Below are 21,645 nucleotides of genomic sequence, written 5' to 3' on the forward strand. Positions count from 1 at the left end.
AAATTTGTTTTTAAAAATTCGAGTTGTATTTTGTAATAATATAGAAGTTAAAAAAATATTTTGTAAAAGACAAACGGACATGAAAATGAACATATGACTTTTTACAAGTCTTTAATTCGAAATATATTATTTTTCTCAATGATACATAGCATTTCGAATTCTCCTGTGTGTACCTGCGCATGCGCTTTTTGTAATCATGACATCATTACTGGGCATTGCAGGGAAAGCATACTCACGCTGTTCGTGTCATCTGCTAGTCTCGGGATAATGGTTTAGCGTTAAAAAAACTGCTTCACCTTATTGCCACTGAATGTTCTGCAATAAAGTTTCACCCTGCGTAAAGGGGCAAGCAGACGAAGATGATGACGAAGTTTTACCAAATCAAGTGGATTCGGAAGAGGTTAGAATTCTCTATTTCCTTTTGGGATTTATATATAGTTTATTCTTTATCGATTATGAGAAAAACAAAATAGCTGAAGTCCTGGTACAATGTTTGCATAGTAAGAGCGGGTATTGATTCATCACACCGTAATATTACAACGTAATATCGAAGTAGAATTTGAGATAAATTTCTTGAAAATTAATTTGAAAAGGGGAAAAAACATAGTTATTAGGTTGCATGATTTTATCTACAGTTCGTATTAGGCAGAAGCACGTGGAAATTTGATAAGTTATGTCAGAATTTTTAGAAGAATAATTCCATGCATGCTATTTTATTAGAATTATAAACTGAAAGACGATAATGATAAATTGAAAGACTGTATTAACTTTCTCTGAGTTTAAAAAATGTACTTCGTGCACTTAATAATAATTTTTATAAGTTTTAGGTCTGAAGATGTAAATTGTTTCAGTTACCATCATGTAAAAATGTATGTCTTCCTTTCTTATAATTTTCATACTTATATTTTTGTACCCCGAATAAATGAATTATTTACTTTGTGAGAAGGTTAGAGATTAGAATGAAATTACAGTTTTATAGACAATTAACAAAGTTTATGCATTTTTGAAGTTTACAAATATGTGAGAGAAATACTTGTTTAAAATACAGTATATAAAAGAGCATTAAACTTAAAGTTTGGAAAACATAACGGTGTAATACAATAGAATCAAGATTTAAAGAATCGGCTCGCCCGGTATCAATGACACATTTTGTTACATCACGATTATTGATGAAATCAGAAGGTACTAAAATAGGCAAACATGCTATGATATAAAAAAAATTACGTACTCATATAAATTTGGTCATTCTTGTATTTCAGTGAAAATCTTCTTGAAGTTTCTAAACTCAGAAATTGTATCCATGAATGTTACTTCATTTCTTCTAACGCAGGACCAGATTTTATTATTATTATCCCAGTACTGGGACTTAAAGGATTATAAACCATCATGAATAGACAAATTATATTAAAATACTAGTTCGTGAAATTTTATCTGATACTTCGATAATACACTTCTCACAGTTCTGTACGATAATAGATAGGCTGCATTCGAATGTATTTTACAATTGAAATCATCCGTGGGTGTTCATTCCGTGGATGTCTGATGAAACTTGCTTCATCAAAGAGTATTCGTGTTTATATATCATAGTTAGAGGTGTAATTTCTAAATGTTTCAATGTTCATCTGATTTCCGTTTTTCTATAAACATCATTTAAGTGCCTGAATTATTTCCTCTGTTCAAAAGCTGTAGTTGACTTGTGCTTTAATGGGGAGACATAGCTTTTATACCATTATTCCAAAGGGGAAGAATTCTATTTTGCAAGTGAATAATTTTATCTGTGTTGTTTAAATAGGAATTTAAACTGGTTCATTTTTCCAGAAAATATTATTTAAAATTACCAAAATTCGGATTTTTTTTTTTTTTTTTTTTTTTTTTTTTTTTTTTTATAATTCATTAAATTGCAGTGCAGTTTGGTCTAATAAATGTTTAATTTTTGTTGGAAACATAGAAAAAATTCCGTTAAATCTAGATGCTCGTTAAACCGTAATTAAAATATATATCCGTTAAATCGGAGTTCCGTTATACATAATTTAAAAGGAAAATTACTTTAATCTACGCTAATGTAACTCGAAAGAAAACCTCAAAGCTATGAACTCAGATTTACGCCTATTCTTTGTGTACTTCTTTCTCATGATTGAAACATTGTTATTAAAAACTGATACACACGAAAAACCACCATACATGTCAACGTAGCTTCAGAACGATTCAGTTTCATAGCCTTTTTTTCATGTCATATAACCATTTTGTCAAAAGTGTTTTAAACAGGATTTTCTTTTTCAAAACAATCGGATTTATAAAAGAAATTTGCAAAATGATGCATATGTAATGCTAGGTATGCTCATAATAAGAAATGGTTTTAAGCATCCAATGAAACGAATTAATCAAGATCATAACCATAAATTTTATTTAAATAAAGATATTTTTTTTACTCAGTCTTTAGCTTCATGTGAAATTTTCAAAAATACATAGTTCCTTCCTTCTTTGGCTTCCTCAATGAAACGTATTTAAGGCTAGGATTTTCAGATTGTAAGACAAAGCATATCTGCCCCTCGTGATCACGTTACTAGGTTGATATCTTATATAAGAGTTCTTGTCTTAGGCCTTGCATAACAATTGCCGATAGATGAATTCCACCCCGGTTGAATTTTGAGCCAACTTCGCGTTAAATTGATTGTGTAGCCTTCAGCTGCAAGTTTATTGAAACTTTACACTTATTGTCGCTTCAAGTTATCTTGCCGGAAATGGTTGGCTGAATTGTAAGAAATGTGCCTTCTATTCTTATTTAGTTTTAATCTTTTACACACTTCTCAAGTTTCAGTTGTTACTTTAAACTTAGCGATAAGTCGCTGGATGGTGACTAAACGAACTAAACTCTACAGAATAATAAAATATTAGAATAATTTCATTTGCACAAAATAGTATTAGAATAGAATAATATCATTTACGTAGAATATTATTAGAATAGAATAATTTCATTTACATAGAATATTATTAGAATAGAGAAATATCATTTACATAGAATACTATTAAAAACAGAATAATTTCCTTTACATAGAATATTAGAATAATTTCATTTACAGTTATAAAATGTACATTTTCAGTTGGTCTTCCCGAGTCTCTCTTCGGAAAGCGTAAAGAAAATGCCGTAAATATTCAGTACATGTAGCATTTGGAAAATTTTGAAGTGCAGCCATTGCAGAGATATTCACTCTTTCTGAGTTTATCTGTTTTGAAAAAACGCACAAAAGGTCACATGACTCAACAAAAATACGTCTTGTGTGTCATACAGAATTTAATATTTATCAAAGATCCAGTACCTCATACATCATAGTATCACATTCTTTACGATGTAAATTAATCAGTATTAAATTTTCACTCATGATGTAATTTTATTCAAAAGATATTTATTAGGTGGTATAAATAAGAATGAAATTTTCAATGTGAACATTGAGTCTATTTTAAAATGCTAATATACCTACTGCATCTAGTCTGGACTTGGAAACGACATCAAAAAGTACACCAAACATATTTATTTGAAAAATCGTGAATCTTTTTTCCGGTTTAAATATCTTTTGTAACTGGAAGCAAAAGTATATATCTACTACCAGTGGTTGAGAAAACAGATAAGAATTTTTAAGAACACGCTGTCGAAAAGGAACATCAACGTTATAAATACGGAATGTTTGTGGAGACGCTAGAAGCTTTTCTTTAGATAAATGTGTAGTTTTTAAATTCCGTGTAATTGAACTTCCTTTACACAGCGTAGGTGAAAGCAGTTTTGTGCATTTCACCTGAAAGTTCACGTGTGACGTTGAAATATATCAATTGAGAAGGGAGCAGCAAATCTTAAGAAATGCAATTAATGTCTTCTGATATCTTGGAAATCAATTTAGTCTACTAATAAAATAGCGTTGAATTTTCACTGAAGTCAGTGAAACTGACTTCGGTGAAGTCTAGCGAAGTGAAGTCTTTTTTCACTGAAGTCTAGCGTTGAATTTTGCCTGAAGTCAGTGAGCATATTCATTTCTAAAGAGAACCAAATTCTTGCTCTTAATGTGAGATTGCCGTATTTTAAATGTTATTTCGAATACATTCTTTGAAAAAAAACTTATCGGAAACTTCTGGCATTCAAGTCGCACATTCACCGCATTAGAAAGCAATGGACATGCGTTTTAAATTAAGAAACATAAAAATTCCCAGACGAAAATTAGTTGAAGAATTTTTAATGGATATCACTGTTTCCTTAATTAGGAAGTATTAGGAAGCAGTCGCATCCATTAAAAATCATTCAACTAAATTTCCTTTTCAATTTTGATGTTGCATCCATTTCTTTCAACTATCGACTTTTCGATGTGGGCCACCTCGACAGGCTTTTAATACAGACTTTAAAATACTAACATAATTTTTCTGCATAGTTATATTAATCACTAAAATTATATCATATCACGTTTAGTCAACTTAATGTGTGAATGAAGTATGATATGAAATGTTATTTAGTATACTGTTAATATTACATAGCTCTAAAATGTAATAATTTAATCTCAAACCATGTTCAGCATCAGAAACATTTACAGCTTAGTCTTCCCAGTTTTTACATTACATTACATTATGTACCGTTTATCATTCATGTGGCCTGGTAAATCGCCAGCTCTTAGAGGTGTTATCATTTAACGTAGCATACCATCTTTAATTTCAGATTAAAATATGAATTCATTTCAAATTCTTATGTTTGAATATTCCTTTCAAATTAAAAATGGGAGTTCCTTAACTACGTGATTTAAAAGCAACATACATGCATTTAATAATTTTCATATTTATTTTCTTTTTTAATGATATCTGTAAATGATATAACGTATAATGCATGAAATTCCTGTGATTTGTAACAGACATTAAATGATAACGTTTTAGACGTTTGCACCATTATTGCAATTAATAGAAGATATTTTTAATAGTACCTAATGTACCTCGGTAGAAAATAAGTGTTTAAATCTCCTGATAAGAAGTCCTGGAAAGCTATCGTCAATTTCCTGTTATAACGTCATATGTTTCTTTTTACCTTGCAGCTTCTTTAATCTCGTTAAAACTCTTTTCATTAAAATATTTAATTGTAAGGTTGCTGAAAAGAATTTGATAATCAAATGAATTAATTTAAAGTATTATAATTCTGTTTGTTAAGATTACATTAATGTGAAAATTCGAGGGAGGAGGGGAGGGAAACGTATTGCACTAAATATTTTTAAATTCATTTTAAAATGACACTTTTAGAGATAAAGTTTTTTTAACAGTTAATTTATTATTTTATAGAGTCATTAGATTTGTTGAAGCTAGAAATATGAAAAATGAGCAATGTTCTCTCCGGGATCGAGCTCTGAACCTTCCGACTGCTAGCCGGGTGTGCTTTTCCAATTACTCTACGAAGGCACGGAGAGAGAAATATTACAATTTCATATATAAATCTTTTCGAACTATATGAACTAATGTTATTTTCCTAAAATATTTCCGGAAAAAATAACGCATGGCGAATATTACGTATTCAACACAAAATTGTTTTATTTTTGATTAGATTAATTCGAGTATAATCAATTTATAAAAAGAAAAACTCATAGTTCCATGCTGAAAACATAATTCAATAATTTTGTTTATGATATCAGTTTCCTTATATGGTTCATGATTTTTTAATATTACAGCTATGTAGTGTTATGCATAAATAATAATCATGAGCAGCATACTGAATATCCTTGTAAGCAATCAATAAATTGATTGAATGATAAAGATACTTCTTCCGTTATGCATTAGAAGAATAACGGTGATTAACTAATGCATAAGGTGATTGTTATGCCCATCTCACTCAGTGATACCTAGCTCACGGCTGGCTGATTTTGATTTTCTGTAACTCGTTTAATATTTGAAAAAAAAAAAAAAAAAAAAGCTCCTTTTTAGTCCTCTTTTTCTGTGATATTATTCGTGTGATCGGAAGAAATTCATCGTAATAAAATTTATGCGAAGCAAAACACAGTTCTAATAAACATCACTGGATAAGCGCAACATAAACATTGGCTGTTTCGGTACTGTCTCTTGAGAGTTGACACTACAGCGGCTTATTCCTGTATAAAAATTAATAAAGTCATGCCTTATTATGCTTCGCAAGTTAACGCTTAAGACACATGCAGTAGGATATACAGCATGGTATTCACATTTAACGGAAAGACATTTCAGTGCTATAAACCAAATCTCTTACCAAGTTAGTAAAGTAACGATGATAACGGGGAACAGAAGTAATGAGATAAGAGCAGAATTTTTGTTCATTATCTACTAATTACATGATACAGATGATCTAATGACAAGAATGCTTGTCAAGTTTCCTTTCACGAAAATTTTCGAAAAACCTCCAAAAGATTCTAAATGAAAGACAATCGGTTACGTGTAATAATTACGTATGATAATTTGAATGAATCTGGTTAAAGAAAAATTTCATCGTACGAAGCGGGCAGGAATTTAAAAGCTCCCAGAATTCCTAGGTTCAAGAATTTTAACAACTTCAAATTAAATTTTTATGTTTCTATAAATGCATTATTGCGTCTTCACAGCATTTGGAAAATTAAGTAAATTCAGTGAGAAATTTCTTTAGTGAGGGTTGTGTAGTACAAAAAGAATGCTGAAATATTTTCAGAATCAACAGTCACTTAGAAATTCCTTAATCGCCTTAAAATTTGTCTTAAAATTTTGTGATTCTTATTGGCTTTTGGAAAATTCTCTTTCTGATGCAGAATAATATTTATTTCAATTGGCTTAAAATTTCTGAAACTTGGGACATTCTTTGCAATTTGCTCAGTATTTGTCTGAACATCTAGCTCACTTTGAGAAGCGTACCAGCACACAAGACATAAAATTAGGGACACTTAGGGTCATAAAAACAGTTGAGTTACCCGTTTTCAAGCCGCTGACAACCCAGGTACTGCCTTAAATTTTCATGGGTTTGCATGATTTGATTTTGTATTAATGATATATCTATGTTAAGGATTTGCTTTTATATTATTATAATGAACAAAAATTACTTAATGCAAAATTAGGCAAAAAGCGAGCTTAGATTGGCATACATTTTATAGAAAACTCTATCGATTTCGAGAGCGGCTGGCGTAAATTCCTCTTTTTCAATATGGGTAAATGCGAGTACTTTGAGTATCTTTAATCCTAGAATTATGGCATTATAACTTCAAGGTCATACTGTTTTTTATTTCTGGCAGCAGTAACATATCTTTAGTTGTTATTGTTTCAGTGTTAACTATAAATCTTAGATGTAAATGAACCTTTTAGTTATTTTTAATTATTCTTCTGTATATTTTCTTTCATTATTTGTAATTTTAATAGTGATAACTAACTCACTTTTAATATCTCCAAAGTACACAATTCTTCAGAGTAATTACAGTCGTAGAATTTAGAAATTCTCTTCTAGTTCAGTCAATCTAGGAATTTATTTAAAAAAAATTAGAACTTACCTTGTTAGTTTTAATTTATCAAGGAGAGAAATTCCATAAGTATTTTTCTTCTTTCAAATAAGTTAAAAGAAAGCATTATTAGAAAGCGATTTCTCAAGAATAATTTTCCTAACAAAATAAGACAAAACTTTACTAGTTTCTTTTGAAACTACAAAAAAAAAAAAAAAAAAAAAAAAAAAAACCTCTTTCACCACTCAAGGCTTATACAGCATGATATTCACCAGGAACAAAAACTAATCTCGGTGTTGTGCATTGAATCGTGCCGAACACTGCTTTTTTTAATGCAAAAGGAAGAGAAAAAGACTGAGGACGAGACTTTTCTGCTTTTCGCATCTCTGATTTTAACTGTTAAGTGCCTCTGTCAGCGGTCATTCTGCCGGATAGTTTCAAGGCTTATTTTGGGTAACGTTAGTCATGCACGTTGTTCCTTTGCGAGTTCTGTGAGAGGCTTTGACTTCAGTCTGTTATCCAAATCCATGAAGAGAGTCAAATCTTCTCTGAAAAGAGCGAAGTCTTCTGTAAGTTAGTTGTTTGCTTCTCTAATTTGAAGTTTCGAATGTGTACTTTGGTAAATATTTTTAATTCATAATTATTATGACATTACTGAGTTGTGAGGGAAATTATTATTCTTACATCTGTTCGGGGTATTTAAATAACTTGCTTTTTTATGGGAATATTTCCTAATTTCTTATTTAGTTTCTCCTTAATAGTAAATTAAGTTTTGTAGTTAATTAATTTAATACTAAATTAAGCTTAAAAAAAGAATGAAGACCATTAAATTTTTGCTCTGTACAGAAATAAAATCTGGAATATTTAAGAAAATAATTTATTGGCGAGAAAATTTCTTAAATTAGTTATGTAAGCTTTGCTCACTAATATATATATATCATCACTGATTCCATATAGTGGGTAGAATAGAAGTAGTTTATCATTTTTATTTTTATTCAGGTGCAAGAACAAAAGACAAAGGTAGTAATTTTTATTTAAACAGCAACAGAAATGTAAGATTTCATAAAAAAGTTATACATTTGATTCAAACAGACAATATTTTATCAAGCAGAATACATTCCATAGAATGTAACAGGTTTGTCAAATGCATAAAGCATTGCGTCTTTATTCAGTTTCTAAACAATGTGATTTAAAATGTCAGTTATCCAAGGTTATATTAAACAATGCTACTTCTGTTAACTAAGGTGAAAAGTGAATAACAATTTTTTGATAAAAAATAAATACGAATATAAAATTTTTTGCCGATTAATAAGTATAATATTTTTAAATCTTTGTTTCGTATTCAGTTTAGTTTTAATGCTTACTCATTAAAAATGTATGCTTACTCCTATTTCTGAATTTTATCATTTATTACACAACTAAATATGTACAATAATTTTAAAAATGAACGAGTGTGTCGTTTTTTGCTTGCATTTTAGTGTGCATGCAAGGAAAATAACACACACTTTTATTTTTCAATGAGGTTTAATTTTCTGCGAAATGAAAATGACGAAATTAGCAAACGCGAATTATTTCTCACATATTTTGTCGTTTTTTCTTTCGGAAATGTCCCTTAATACTGCAAAGTTTTTGTTTAAAACTAACTAGTTATTATGATTTTTATTTTACTTTAACTTCTTCTTTCCGTATTCCTCACCAGAATGTAAATTTTGGTTAGTTTGTTGTATTTAAGCAAAAGTTTTCGGATCTTGAGAATACTGCACTCCAAGGACTGGCCAACCATCAACGCTCGCTTTTCTCCCGTGACTTCAAGCTCATCCTCCACGTCTTGACTATTTTTCTTGTTCAATAATAATTATTTATCAACTATTAAATGGACTATTGCACTGTTAATTTACTGAGCCAGCTTATAGCTTTAGATATAATTGTGTAGTCTTAGACTACTCATCAACGTTTTAAATTATTTGACTGTTTTTATTTATTTGCATCACCACAAGCTGCGATTATTTATAGCACAAAGTCGGGCCCTTATATCCAAAGTTCTGTTTAAAAAAAAAAAGATTTTTTCAAAACCTTCGTAAGACTTAGAATCTCAGACATAGCAAATAACTCACTACATGTTTGTTAGGGTTGTAGGACTAACGCAACAGTACTAGACCCAGTGTAACCTTATAAAATATTAATTTTTATGATGATCCTTCTCTGTTTTCCACAATGTACTGCACTCATCTTTGTACCAAAATATTGGAAGGTTTCTCTGATATTCAATATTTCTGATATGTTTTCTGATCTCTGATATCAATTCCTTTTGATATTACAATTTCGTCCTAGATAATATAGAGTATCAACTCGTCGAGTTGGTATGGTGGTTAGCGAAAACTAGCTACTATTTTAATGAGCTCCAGATTTCCATCTCTAACTGTTCTCTTGATCAGAATTATGATGAAACTTTGCCAGACTACTCTTTTATGTTTTTCTATAATTAGTAAAATCTTGTCTTTGATTGTTCAGCCACTGGTTGACAATCAAAAAAAGTTTCAAAGTCATTTTCAGTCATTTTTTATGGATGTGCTCAATGCTTATATATTCACATTTTGTGCGAAGTAGGAAATTATTATTTATACATACAGGTCAAATAATCAATTTGAATAAAAAAAATCATGCCCTATTTTTAAATAGAAGTCACATTGAAAATGCATTTAGGAATTCACATTTTCAAACAAAGGATAATGTACTTTGAAAAAAGTTAAGTAATTGAGAGTACTGGTAAGTAGTATTGCTGATTCATTTGACTTAAGCTGTAGAGACATTAGGTTAATCGGAAATGCCACAGAGATGAAAAATGAGCCATCGCCTTCGCCGGGAATTGAACCATGGACCTCTGGAATACCGGCCCAGCGTGCAGAACCACTACACCACGAAGGCACGCTTGGAAGGCGTAAGAAATATCTAACATACTCTCCCTTTTAAAGGGCGACTGGTTTTTTTTTAGGGGACCCAATCGCCAAATCCTGGGTGAGCAGAATCATCATCCAACATCCTTATAGTTCGGGCGCCACTGTAGAGACATTAGGTTTATTGGGAAAGCCGAAGAGATGAAAAATGAGCAATCGCCTTCGCCAGGAATCGAACCGCGGACCTCTGGAATACGGGCCCATCGTGCAGAACCACTACACAACGAAGGCACGCTAGGAAGGTGAGAGAAATACCTTATAAAGCATTGCCGTTACTATTTTAAAAGAACGTTATTTTGTATTTATTTATTTTTTAAGTTCAAATAATCAATATGCTCCTTTTCATTTCTTGCCCTGGGAATGTTTTATACAACAACTGAAATTATTCTTCACACAATGAGTTACGTTTTATTTATCTGTGAATGTTTATGAGAATTAATTCAAATCACGACTAAATATTGTCTGAAAATTTTAAGCAAATTGCAGGAAAATACGCCCTTTAAAGTTCAAATACCTTTAACTTCCGTTTCTGCTTGCTCACGTACTGTATTTCTACAATCTAAAGGCTGTCGTGTTAAGTATCCTCTTTGTCACGTAGCTGTGGCTACATAAATAATTGTATAGTCACGAAAGGCCTATTTTTTACGCCGTCATTTCTTCTGTTTTGACCTTCAGTTGTGACCCCGTATGGTGCTTTTGGAATATCAAAATGAAACTGATTACACTAGGAAATATCCGAGTGCTTATCATCCATTACATTACTTTCTAAGGGAAGAGCTTTAACGTTTTATTTAATAGCCTTTTCAGTTAGTTATTTGCCAATGATTTTTCTTTTTATTTTGTTATTTGAATCAATAAAATAGCATGGATTTAGCTGAGGCCGCAAAGTAAAATAATGAAAGTGGCCAGTCTATTTGAAATAATTGTCATTAACGAAATGTCTTCCTACAGATTTTAAGATCTGTCTACGAAAGAATAATCAGAACGGATTTTCTCGATTCGAAGATGCTACGGATTATAGAATGCACTGTTTAATTTTAGCACCAACAACAATTCAATTATTTGGAAACCAATGTTAGAATGGGGAAAAAATTACTACAGTTCTGTAGATATCAGTTATTAAAACAAAACGTTGAAATACATCTAATGAATATTTTTATAGCAACAAAATTTGGTTTACAAAAAGTATTGACTCTAAACTAATGAATTACAAACATCTGATTACAAAAACAAGAATCATATTTATCAGCTGATACAGTAGTCAACTGATATTTTCTTCTATTGAATCGGTGTTAATGTCTGGATTAATGGGGAAATTTAATTCTTTTGAGACTTTGATCTCTCCATCAGAGTATCAGAATACAAGTTTAAAATTTTAAAAATTAGAATATAGATTTTTAAAATTCAGAGTCTAAATATTAGTGAACGAGTCGTGTAAACATAAATAACTTGGTGCCGTACCTATGCGGTGGTAAATTCTAAAAACACATTGCAACTTTAGGAGCTTGACATTTTTAGAAATGCTTATAAGGAAGCTACGCTGTATCATTTTAGGCCTGAAGTCTTCGAATACAATAATTAACAATTTGAATTTTTTGTAAAATTTATACCTCCAACCCTCATTTTTATCCAATAGTAAAAATAGAGAAAATATTTCATTAACATACTAAGTTCGGAATAAATTGCTTTTTTACCTGTTTTGCACAGATATGGACACATGTATGTAAAAACATGTTGCATAGAATATAATTATTTAATGTTATACATTTTTGAATTTTGTGATGTTCGATATTCTCCGCGACATGTCTTGGAATGCTTTACCCACCGCCAATACGGTGACATTATTCTGCAGGCCAGCGCATAAAAAAATTTTTCGCGTTTCCTTCTGCCTGCTGTCGAGAGTAATTGGAAGCAACTCTGGCTGAAGTCGAAAGATCCGAAGTTAGAATCCTGGCGAGAATTTTTCATTTACCAGGCTTAGAATACTCTAATAGCTCTACCGCGGCAGTTGGATGCCTCGGTAGAGCTATTAGAGTACCGACTGCAACTGTCAACATCTGAATATTTCTTACTGGGTCTCATTTCTTTTATTCCAGCTGTCCTTTAAGTGGAGGAGAATATAAGGAATTTATCCTTATTTTAATTAATGTAATTGACTTTGTTTCGATAGATTTTGCATAAGAATTTTCATGAATTTTCTTTCAGTGCGCATCATTATGAAGTCTGTATACACACTTACCGTAGTGAAAATGAGAATTTTTTTTCCAATGAATTTTTAGATTAATTTTAATTTTATTTTTTAATAAAGGATTACACAGTTAAAATGGTATATATTGAGGAGAAAAAGGGATAATTTATTCTAAAAGAGAAAAAAAATAAAGCTAAAAAAATATGTACGCCATAAAATTCGTACTTATCGATAGTCACAATGCATAAAGTAAGACGAAAATTTCTTGCATGCTAAGGGAAAATTTCTTTCATAGACAGAAAAAATCGTTTGCATAGAAAAGGCAACGTCATCATATTTGTGAGAGCAACAAGAGAATTTTTTAGAATGTGTTAGTAGTTTTTATACTGCATTTTACTTGAACAGAGATTTTATAAATATCCTCAAGCATTTAAAAAAAAATTTTAATTAAAAAAAAGAGAAAAAAATTTAAAACAAAAGCCAACGTACAGCATAAGGCTAATGGAAATTAAATTATCATAAAAACGTTGTACATATAAAGTGGAAATATTCTTGAATAATGAAACATAATGTTACCACGACTGTAAGCCTATTTTTAGAAAAGGATCACTTTTAAAAGTTGGGTAAAGACTCGCGAAGTAAGCAAAGGAATAATATTCTGATATGCGCCACGTTACTGATTTCTGTTAATGTTTACAGACCACATATATTGGGCAAACATTGTAGGATGCATTGTAAGGGATTCAGCATCGTTTCTAGAGCATTATCAGCGAACTTTAAAGCTCAGGTTTTACTGTTTTAAGCAACGGTTGGCTTTTTTAATGAATGAATTATAATAAAAAATATTAATTAATCAACTCTTAAAAGGCTGTGATACATTTGTATTTTACTGCAAGTTGCATTGACTAACATACCGTCGGCTAAGTTCCAAAAAAAAAAAGAATTTGCATTTTTACTTCGCACAACGTCTTTCCTATTCCTTCTTAATGTTCTGCAGTATATTTAAAAAATGAAATATACATTTTATGAAATGTGTGATTATGGCAAAGTCTCGATGGCTATCTGCCTAAGGGGAGGGATGCCTTCGTGGAGGATTTTCTAAGGGAAACTGGCTCGTATACAAGTTACAATTAGGGAAAACCATGAAAACGCCCATGCAGCCAGCCCGTTCGCGGGATTCGAACCTCGGACTAAACTACCAGTGTTCAGCGACTTTACCGCTAGGCCGCTGGTGGGCTCATTTTATATGAAATGAGAGCATGAGAATCAGTGTATAGAAGTAATATTCGATTTTACGAATAACAAAGGCGTGCCGAACATTTAAAAGCGCTTACCTCAAATTAACGGTTTTTACGATTCACATTTTTGGAGTGGATGATAATGAGGTTGAATAAGCTATAAAAACAAAATAATTATAATTTATTTAAATTACTTGAATCAAAGTGTTCAACTGGAATTCATTTGGAGAAATAGTGGGCGGTATTTATTTCAGTGCAATGAGTAATGCAATAAAAAGTGTAGATGCAAAAGATCAATTTAGATTAATTATAGTGTTCACTTTTTTTCAACAGCTAATGCATCTAAACCTTTAGTAAATCAGTATGAAGTAATACATATATCTGCTGCGTTATATCCTTATGTGATAATACAGATGGTGTTTAAAAGCATTTATAAAATTATTTCGATAAGAAATTATTTTAAAAATCAAATTTTTGGAATAAAAATTTCTGGCAAGACTTTAGTATTTGAAATCAGAAATATCGTTTACTACTTATAAAGTTATTATTCTTTCAAAGAGTCATATGTAAACAAACTACGGATTGAAAGATATGATTTTGCGCTTTCCAAAGGGTTTTTTTAGCTTTCCTATTCCATAATTATAAAATGTTGTGAAATGCATGATATTAAAATTTCTAAGTGCAAAATAAGCAACATTATTAATCGGAAAGGGAAAAACCATCAGTAGTTACATCTACACTGAAAGAAGATTCCAAACGAATACCCGAAAAGTACACTGCGAAAAAAAAATGGCGCAGTTTCACATCTTCCGTTCTGTTCTGTTTTCTGTCTCCTGTTCTACTGGGCCGATTGACGAAATTCAAATTGCGTTTTTCATGCCGCGAAAGCGTCACTTGGGATACATATTAGATTTATATATAGCACTGTTCTAATCATCTTCAGAAAATCTTTCAGAAGAATTCTTTTTTTTTTTAATCTTTCAGAAAACGTTTGCTTTTGTTTCAAAATACCTATATTAAAACAATGTATTTTGACGCAAAATCAGACTTTTTCTGAAATAACGTGCCATTTTTTTTTTCATATTTCGATTCTACTACTCAAATTATGCCTAAATATAAAATTTTGTATAATATGGTGTGAAATTTACGGAGAAATTGAAAAATTTATCTTGGCGCATTTTTTTCATATTGTGCCAAGAATAATTTACTTGGCGAACTTGTTAATTTATAACAACCTATTTTCCTTTTCTTTTTCTCATTGTAGACAAGGGGGAAAAAAGTCATCGTTCATACTTTCAAATAATTTTAACAAAGTGCGTAAACCACATTTAGCGTTACTATCTCTCAAAAAAAAGACGCCAAATTTCAAAACGCGCCAATATGTAAATTCATGTATATCTTAGAAAATTTTGAATAAACAATTCTAATTTTTGCAGGTGTGCCTAGAAATACATCTACATTAAGATGATGTTAAAAATTTTATAGGTTATTATACAAAACATTTTTCGAAAAATTTATAATAAATATTTAAAAATACAAATTTTAAAAATAAATTATAAAAAATGAGCAAATTATATTTGGATTAAGCCTAAATTTTAAATTCTGGAAGAAGGAATCCAGTAAATTTAGTAAAAAAAGAGATATTAATAAATACATATCAAATTCAATTAACATGGACGAGCTAAAATTTTTAGAGGTAATTTCTTAAAAACTACTCGTGCGATTTTTACAAAACTTGGGAATTCGGCATAAATTTAGTCGTAGAATCCAAATATGTAAAAAAAATTGCCATGTCATTTCAGGAAAAGTCCGCTTTTGTTTCAAAATACCTATATTAGAACAATGCTATACATAAATCTAATACATATCCTAAGTCGGGTTTTCGGAACATGAAAACCGCAACCTGGTTTTCGTCAATCGACCCAATGGAACGGGAGATATGGAATTGTCCCCCCCCCTCTTTTTATGCGCAGTGTATATATTGTTTCTGAAGTTAAATCGTTGGTAACAAGAAAAAAATCCTCCGACGCAGAAATCAATTGCAAAGTCTTTACATCTATAGCAACGATAAGCGAAGCACTAAGATTTAGAACTTAAAAAAAAAAAAAAAAAAAAAAAAACCTTTATAAAAATTTCACAGCTTTTGCCGTGGCAAACAACTCAACGCAGACCGTTGATTGTGACCCTTGACCTGTAGCATTTATGTATGGGTTCATGTAAATGATTGCTACAAAAATGGTCAGTTTGTTATCGAAAAGTGCAAACCTAGTTCCATCAGTGCCAAAGAAGTAAGGGCTTTATGATTGTCGCAGATTACCTTACAATAGTAAAATTAAAAATAAGAAGAGCGGGAAAAACTATTAAAATCAACTCAAGAAAACATTTTACATCCAACATTTATAGAAGAAATACAGCAAGAATTGCCATTGAATGCGGGCGGCGTTAACAACATAGCGCAGAATAAAATATGGAATTTTTTTGGATATGTATCATAAACTTGTAGACTAACTGTTTCAGCTCTTCTGCTATATTATTTGCACTTCCGTATTGCATACTCATGAATAGAATCAACTTTCAGATTTCTCCAATCATTATGATAGCCTGCTAATTAATCATAATAACTAGAGAGAGACTTTTTTTATGTAGGAAACAGCTCGCGATAATAAGCATTTGAGAGGCATCTATCACTTCCTGTTAGTAGCTGAATTACGTAAGAGGTGTCTCGGACAACTTTGCGAATAAGTTAAATCAGTTTGGCATGAGATCAAAAAGTTCCTTGTGATACCATTGGATTGAATCATACCTAAAGTTATCATGTGTGGCTTACTCAATTACGATTTTTTTTTTTTTTAATTGGAGTCTATTGGTGCCTTCGCGTGACTCGCTACCGCCAGGATAAAACTGGAACTCTAATATTCTTTTAAAAAAAGGCTCACATGGTGAAACATTCTTATTTTCTCCCCCCAAGTTCACGTGGTGTGAAATTTAGCTCCGCCCCAGTAAGAAAAATTCTAAATGACAGAATCTGATGTTAAACACATGCACTTTTTTTATTTGCAGGAAGGTCTGATTTCTCAACATTGATTGGATATCTTTTCAGTGCTATCTCGTAATAAATAATTTTGCATAATTCAACACTGATAATGAAATATGTGACAAATAAAAGCAACATTGTTGCAAGTAAGCAAAAGCAAAAGAAAAAAAACTGCAATATAATTCGCTCGATTTCCGGCTAATATTAGTTTGTTTATTTAAAATAATAACCTATAAACTGCATATATTGTAAAATCATCGCAGGCATTAATTATCTTATATATGTGCTTAAGAATAGTGATGGGCAACTTCGGTTCATTCTTGTACCCGGTACGAGAGTAACGGGTACAGACAAGTACCCGGTACAAAATACCCGTTACTCAAGTAACCGTTACTTTGAAAAGTACCGAAAACCGATTTCAAGTACCGAGTACCCAAGTAACGATTTGGAGTACCGAAGTAACGAAATACCGGAGTAACGGTTTGCTGTACCGGAGTACCCTAGTAACGGTTTACTGTACCGGAGTACCCTAGTAACGATTTGGAGTACCGAAGTACCCTAGTAACGATTTGGAGTACCGAAATAAGCAGCTAACGATTTTGCGCACTGAAGGAACTCTGCCACGTCATCAGGTGTTTGATTTTACCTGTACGGAGTAAGATTTTGAATCTCAGAAAGCATGTCAACTACGGAAGTGTCTGAGGAGCAGACCATTCATGGACACAAGGAGCGCATATCACCATTTCGCAAATACAACCAGATACTACTGTCCTCGTACCAAAACCGAAGTGAGCTGAACCCTCATCGATCCTCCAGTAACGAATACCGAAATACCGAGAAGAGACGCATATTTTCGTTACAAAGTAACGAATACCGAAAAGCACCCGTTTCGGTACAGAAGTAACGAATACCGAAAAGTACCCGTTTCGGTACAGAAGTAACGAATACCGAAAAGTACCGATTTCGGTACTGAAGTAACGGGTATTTGGATGTACCGATTTTCAGTACCCGTTACAACTAAGTACCCGTTACAAAATACCCGGTTCGGTAGCACCGACTCATCACTACTTAAGAATGATTAAACAATCTATTAAAAAAACCTGAAAGCTTGAAGATCTTATATTATGCTTTAAACGGGCGGTTTTTTTGGGGGGGTGCCCATTTACACCTACATACACGTTTCAAGAGCCGTTTCGAGAGTATTAGGGCTAACTCCCGTTTGGACTAAAAATATTTAAAAACAGCATGTCTTTAGAATTAGAATTTTCAATAGAGAGCCTCGCACGCTGGAGATAAAAAATATTTGATTCCGCACAGTGTGTTGCCACTGCTCGCTTTGAAATCGTTGAGTTTTTTAATAAAAAATTCGTTAATTAAAAAAAATATGAAATAGATAATAAAACAAATTCGAAATTCAAAATTCGGGCTTCCAGGTGCTCATGTTCGGGTGGAGGACTACGTTACTCAAAATTTGATGGCTAGAGGAACCGTTGTATTTTAACAGTGCGAGAAGCATACATTCATTCATGCCGATTTTTCATTATTTAATTTTTTTTAAATAAAATGCAGGACGAGGGCAAATGTTTAGTGGCAACAGTTTGAAAAGTGATTCAGCGCTTTTAGTGATGGAACGCAAAATGTCGTTTCGAGATTAATAGCCCTTCTGTTGTCCCTTTGGGCTAACAAAAAAATTATAGCATTATATTTCAAAATGCTACTTTAATAAGCTTTGAACGCCTGAAGGAAGATAACGAAAGTTTGTAAGAAAAGCAAATGACCATACTCCCAAATGGACAAGCCTACTAAACAGTTTCACCCCCCCCCGAATGGGACTGGCTGTATAACGTTTTTACTGTGCGTGACATGAATAAGAATGAGTTCCACATAATGGCACTGCTTCCTATATGCGAAATAGCCACCCTGTGCTTTGCCATAATACGGAACTAAATGTAAGATGCTGCAAGGTAATATTTCTTTTTCCCTCCATCACTTTATTTTTTTAACGGAACTATATTGCTCTAAGATTCGCATTATGGCTTACAACGAAATAATATTCTAATTTTCTCTTATTATGTTACAAGAACTAAATAGTACGTATATTAGTCTGATAATAGAGTGAGTGAGTGACGGAGGACGTGGGCACTGTTCCTTTACCATAATGGTTAATCAGTACAGCACCACGTCCACCATTATCCAGAGCATAAGATATGTTTCGCTGCCATCCAGCTGCCCGAGCCACAGTAATTATTGAAATGAAAGAGAAACATAAGAACATGGTCATATATAGGGCCGTTTGTGACATGCTAATTTTACATCCAATACATTCAAATAATACTAGATTAATAACTCTGGAATATAAGTATATACAAAAAAAATTGCATAAATACTGTGTTACATAAATACTATACATTGTGTTAGATAAGGAACACTTGCGATTACAGTATACTCTTCACTTAGGCACCATAGCTATATATACATTACTTTGCATTAAATATATATCACTTGCGATTACAGTTACTCTGTACATAATTCACGTAACACAAACTTATTTGAACTACTTGCTACAACCTACACACTTGCTTATTAATACAGTGAGCTAAATTCACAGAATCTTCTTATAAAGTGAGCTTGACATTGTATTAAGTATATTATACATTAGATATACTATAGCGATATACATTATTATTAAATCCAGATACAGACAGAACATGAACTTTTACATTAGGTACAATATACATGATTTAAATACGTTTTACTTGATTATGAGTGTGCTATACATATTATACTAGTTACTCATTTGTGAGGTAAATAGATGCGCTATACTTTCTGTTTGTTTTACCATTGATACTCCTATTTTATACCATTTTCCGTTACATTATATATGCTATACATTCTACGTTGAAAACACATTTAATATTAAACATTCAGTTCTAAACATTCCGTACTATAACTTCTACTTTACTGTTACCATTATGCATCTGATACTTTCTATTATTAAAACATATTTATACATTACAATAGGTATGCTAAGCATTATCTGTCTAAATACGCATATACACTCCATTATATGTTACAAAAGAGTGTCACGCTATTACAAATTCAGTACATTTAAAACTATCTGAATAGCACTGTACTTGCTGAAGTGTTAATAAAACGTCCGTCACATTAAGTCACTACTGTGGAGATATGTTTAACTTATAAAAATTAGATATCTTGGGTAATTATGTCACCTGACATAAGTTAATCCCATTGTTGAATAATAAGTCCATCATTTTCATGATTTTCCTTGCGAGATGCTTTTGCTTAACTAAATACTTTGCGAAGGCTTGAACATTGGTTGTGGGCATTTTTATGTGATACTCTCTTGTCAGAGGGCATGTAGTTAGATAGTGTTTGGGCGTTCCCGTCTCGCCACAGATACATATATTCGTGTTTGTTATACCGTGACGTTGGAAATAGACAGGAAACGGCCCGTGCCCTGAGATAAATCTGACTAGTTGCGAGCTAGTGACTTGTCGTGCAGGATTTACGTAGGACATGTGATAGTGCGTTCTCCTACCGGTTGTATCAGTGTCCCATTCTTCTTGCCACTTGGAGAGAATTTTTAAGTTAATTTCTCGCTTCAAGTGGGAGAGTGGCCAGTCTATACTGAGCTGCTCAGCATCCTTATTACTTGCTGCTTCCTTAGCCAGTGTGTCTGCAGCTTCATTTCCTGCATTGCCCGCGTGTCCTTTTGTCCATACTAGGTGGATTTTTTGATGAGACCTTTTGCGAAGAGTTTCTTGTATCTTGTTTATGATCGGAGAGGGCTGTTTCACATTTTTGATGGCATGTAGAACAGAGAGGCTGTCTGTGATAACAGTGGCAGTGGTAACTCCAGTAGTATTGATGTAGGCTATGGCTTTTGCCAATGCTGTACCTTCGGCCTGGAACACACTATTTTTATCGTGCATGTGTCCCTTCCATTGAAACTTCTTTGCATCGTTCTTGTAAGCTACCAGTGCGCAGCCCGTGCTGTTATCTAATTTGGAACCGTCTGTAAAAATCTTGAGAGCAGTAGCAGGTGGGTGTGTGTCTTCTTTTTAGGTAGATATTGACACCCTGTCCCTGCTGGGATGGGTGTAGGTCTAGATGTTGCAGTGGTGTCTCATAGTCCGTTAGGGAGTAATTTATTTCATCCAGAAAGGCGGCTCGCTGCAGCTGCTTTACCTTCTGAATGGTAGCTTCCTGCAGGGCTTTTAGATGTAGTGGGACTATTCCTGCAAGGACGTTGAGTGCGTTGGTTGAGGTGGTACGATATGCCCTCGTCATGGCCAGTGTAAAGGGACGTTGCAGGCTTTGCAGGTGCTTTATTTTACGTCCCTGCATTGGAATAGCCCAGACTACTACTGCATAGGTTGCAATCTTTTCGATTACTGTTAGGTACAGAGTTTTTAGTATATGTGGGTTCAGTTCCCACCGATAACTCTGCATCTGTCTGAGTTTGGCAGCTATTATTGTAGTCCGTTTTTTTTGTCTCTATCACGTGCTGGATCCAATTTAATTTTTCATCGAAAATTAACCCCAGGTATTTAAGTTGTGGTGTGATTTTTAGTCTGCTGCCATTTAAAGTGATTCTGGGTCTCCTGGCCAGTGAGCCACCCTTTTTGGGAATTAAGAGAACCTGAGACTTCTGATCTGCAATTTGTAGCTTGATGGCTGTGCATAGTTCATAGAAGTTTTCACAGGTTTCATTAGAATGTCGTTGGAGCTTGTCTCTTGTTTTCCCTTTAACAATGAGAGCCGC

The 21,645-nt window shown here is 32.5% G+C and overlaps 1 protein-coding gene across 4 annotated transcripts in view; it reads left to right on the top strand.

Moving 5' to 3' along the window:
- The first annotated feature begins 244 nt into the window (after positions 1–244).
- The window catches only part of LOC118181920 (transient receptor potential cation channel subfamily M member-like 2), a 248,503-nt gene continuing 227,102 nt past the window's right edge, over positions 245–21,645 (top strand). The window contains exons 1-2 of one of the 4 annotated variants that reach the window (XM_085814766.1): positions 278–400; positions 10,438–10,641. Coding sequence is in view for 3 of the 4 variants with exons in the window: in XM_085814765.1 (XP_085670891.1) it covers positions 7,778–8,014 (237 nt within the window). In the remaining variant the exon portion in view is untranslated. Of the gene's footprint in view, positions 401–7,696; positions 8,015–10,437; positions 10,642–21,645 lie in introns of those variants that run through there. The other 3 variants (XM_085814764.1, XM_085814765.1, XM_085814763.1) reach the window with 3 other exon arrangements.

The sequence above is a fragment of the Stegodyphus dumicola genome, chromosome 4 (assembly GCF_044657685.1).
Source record: "Stegodyphus dumicola isolate Sdum_Otavi_A_Nest chromosome 4, ASM4465768v1".
Lineage (NCBI taxonomy): Eukaryota > Metazoa > Arthropoda > Arachnida > Araneae > Eresidae > Stegodyphus > Stegodyphus dumicola.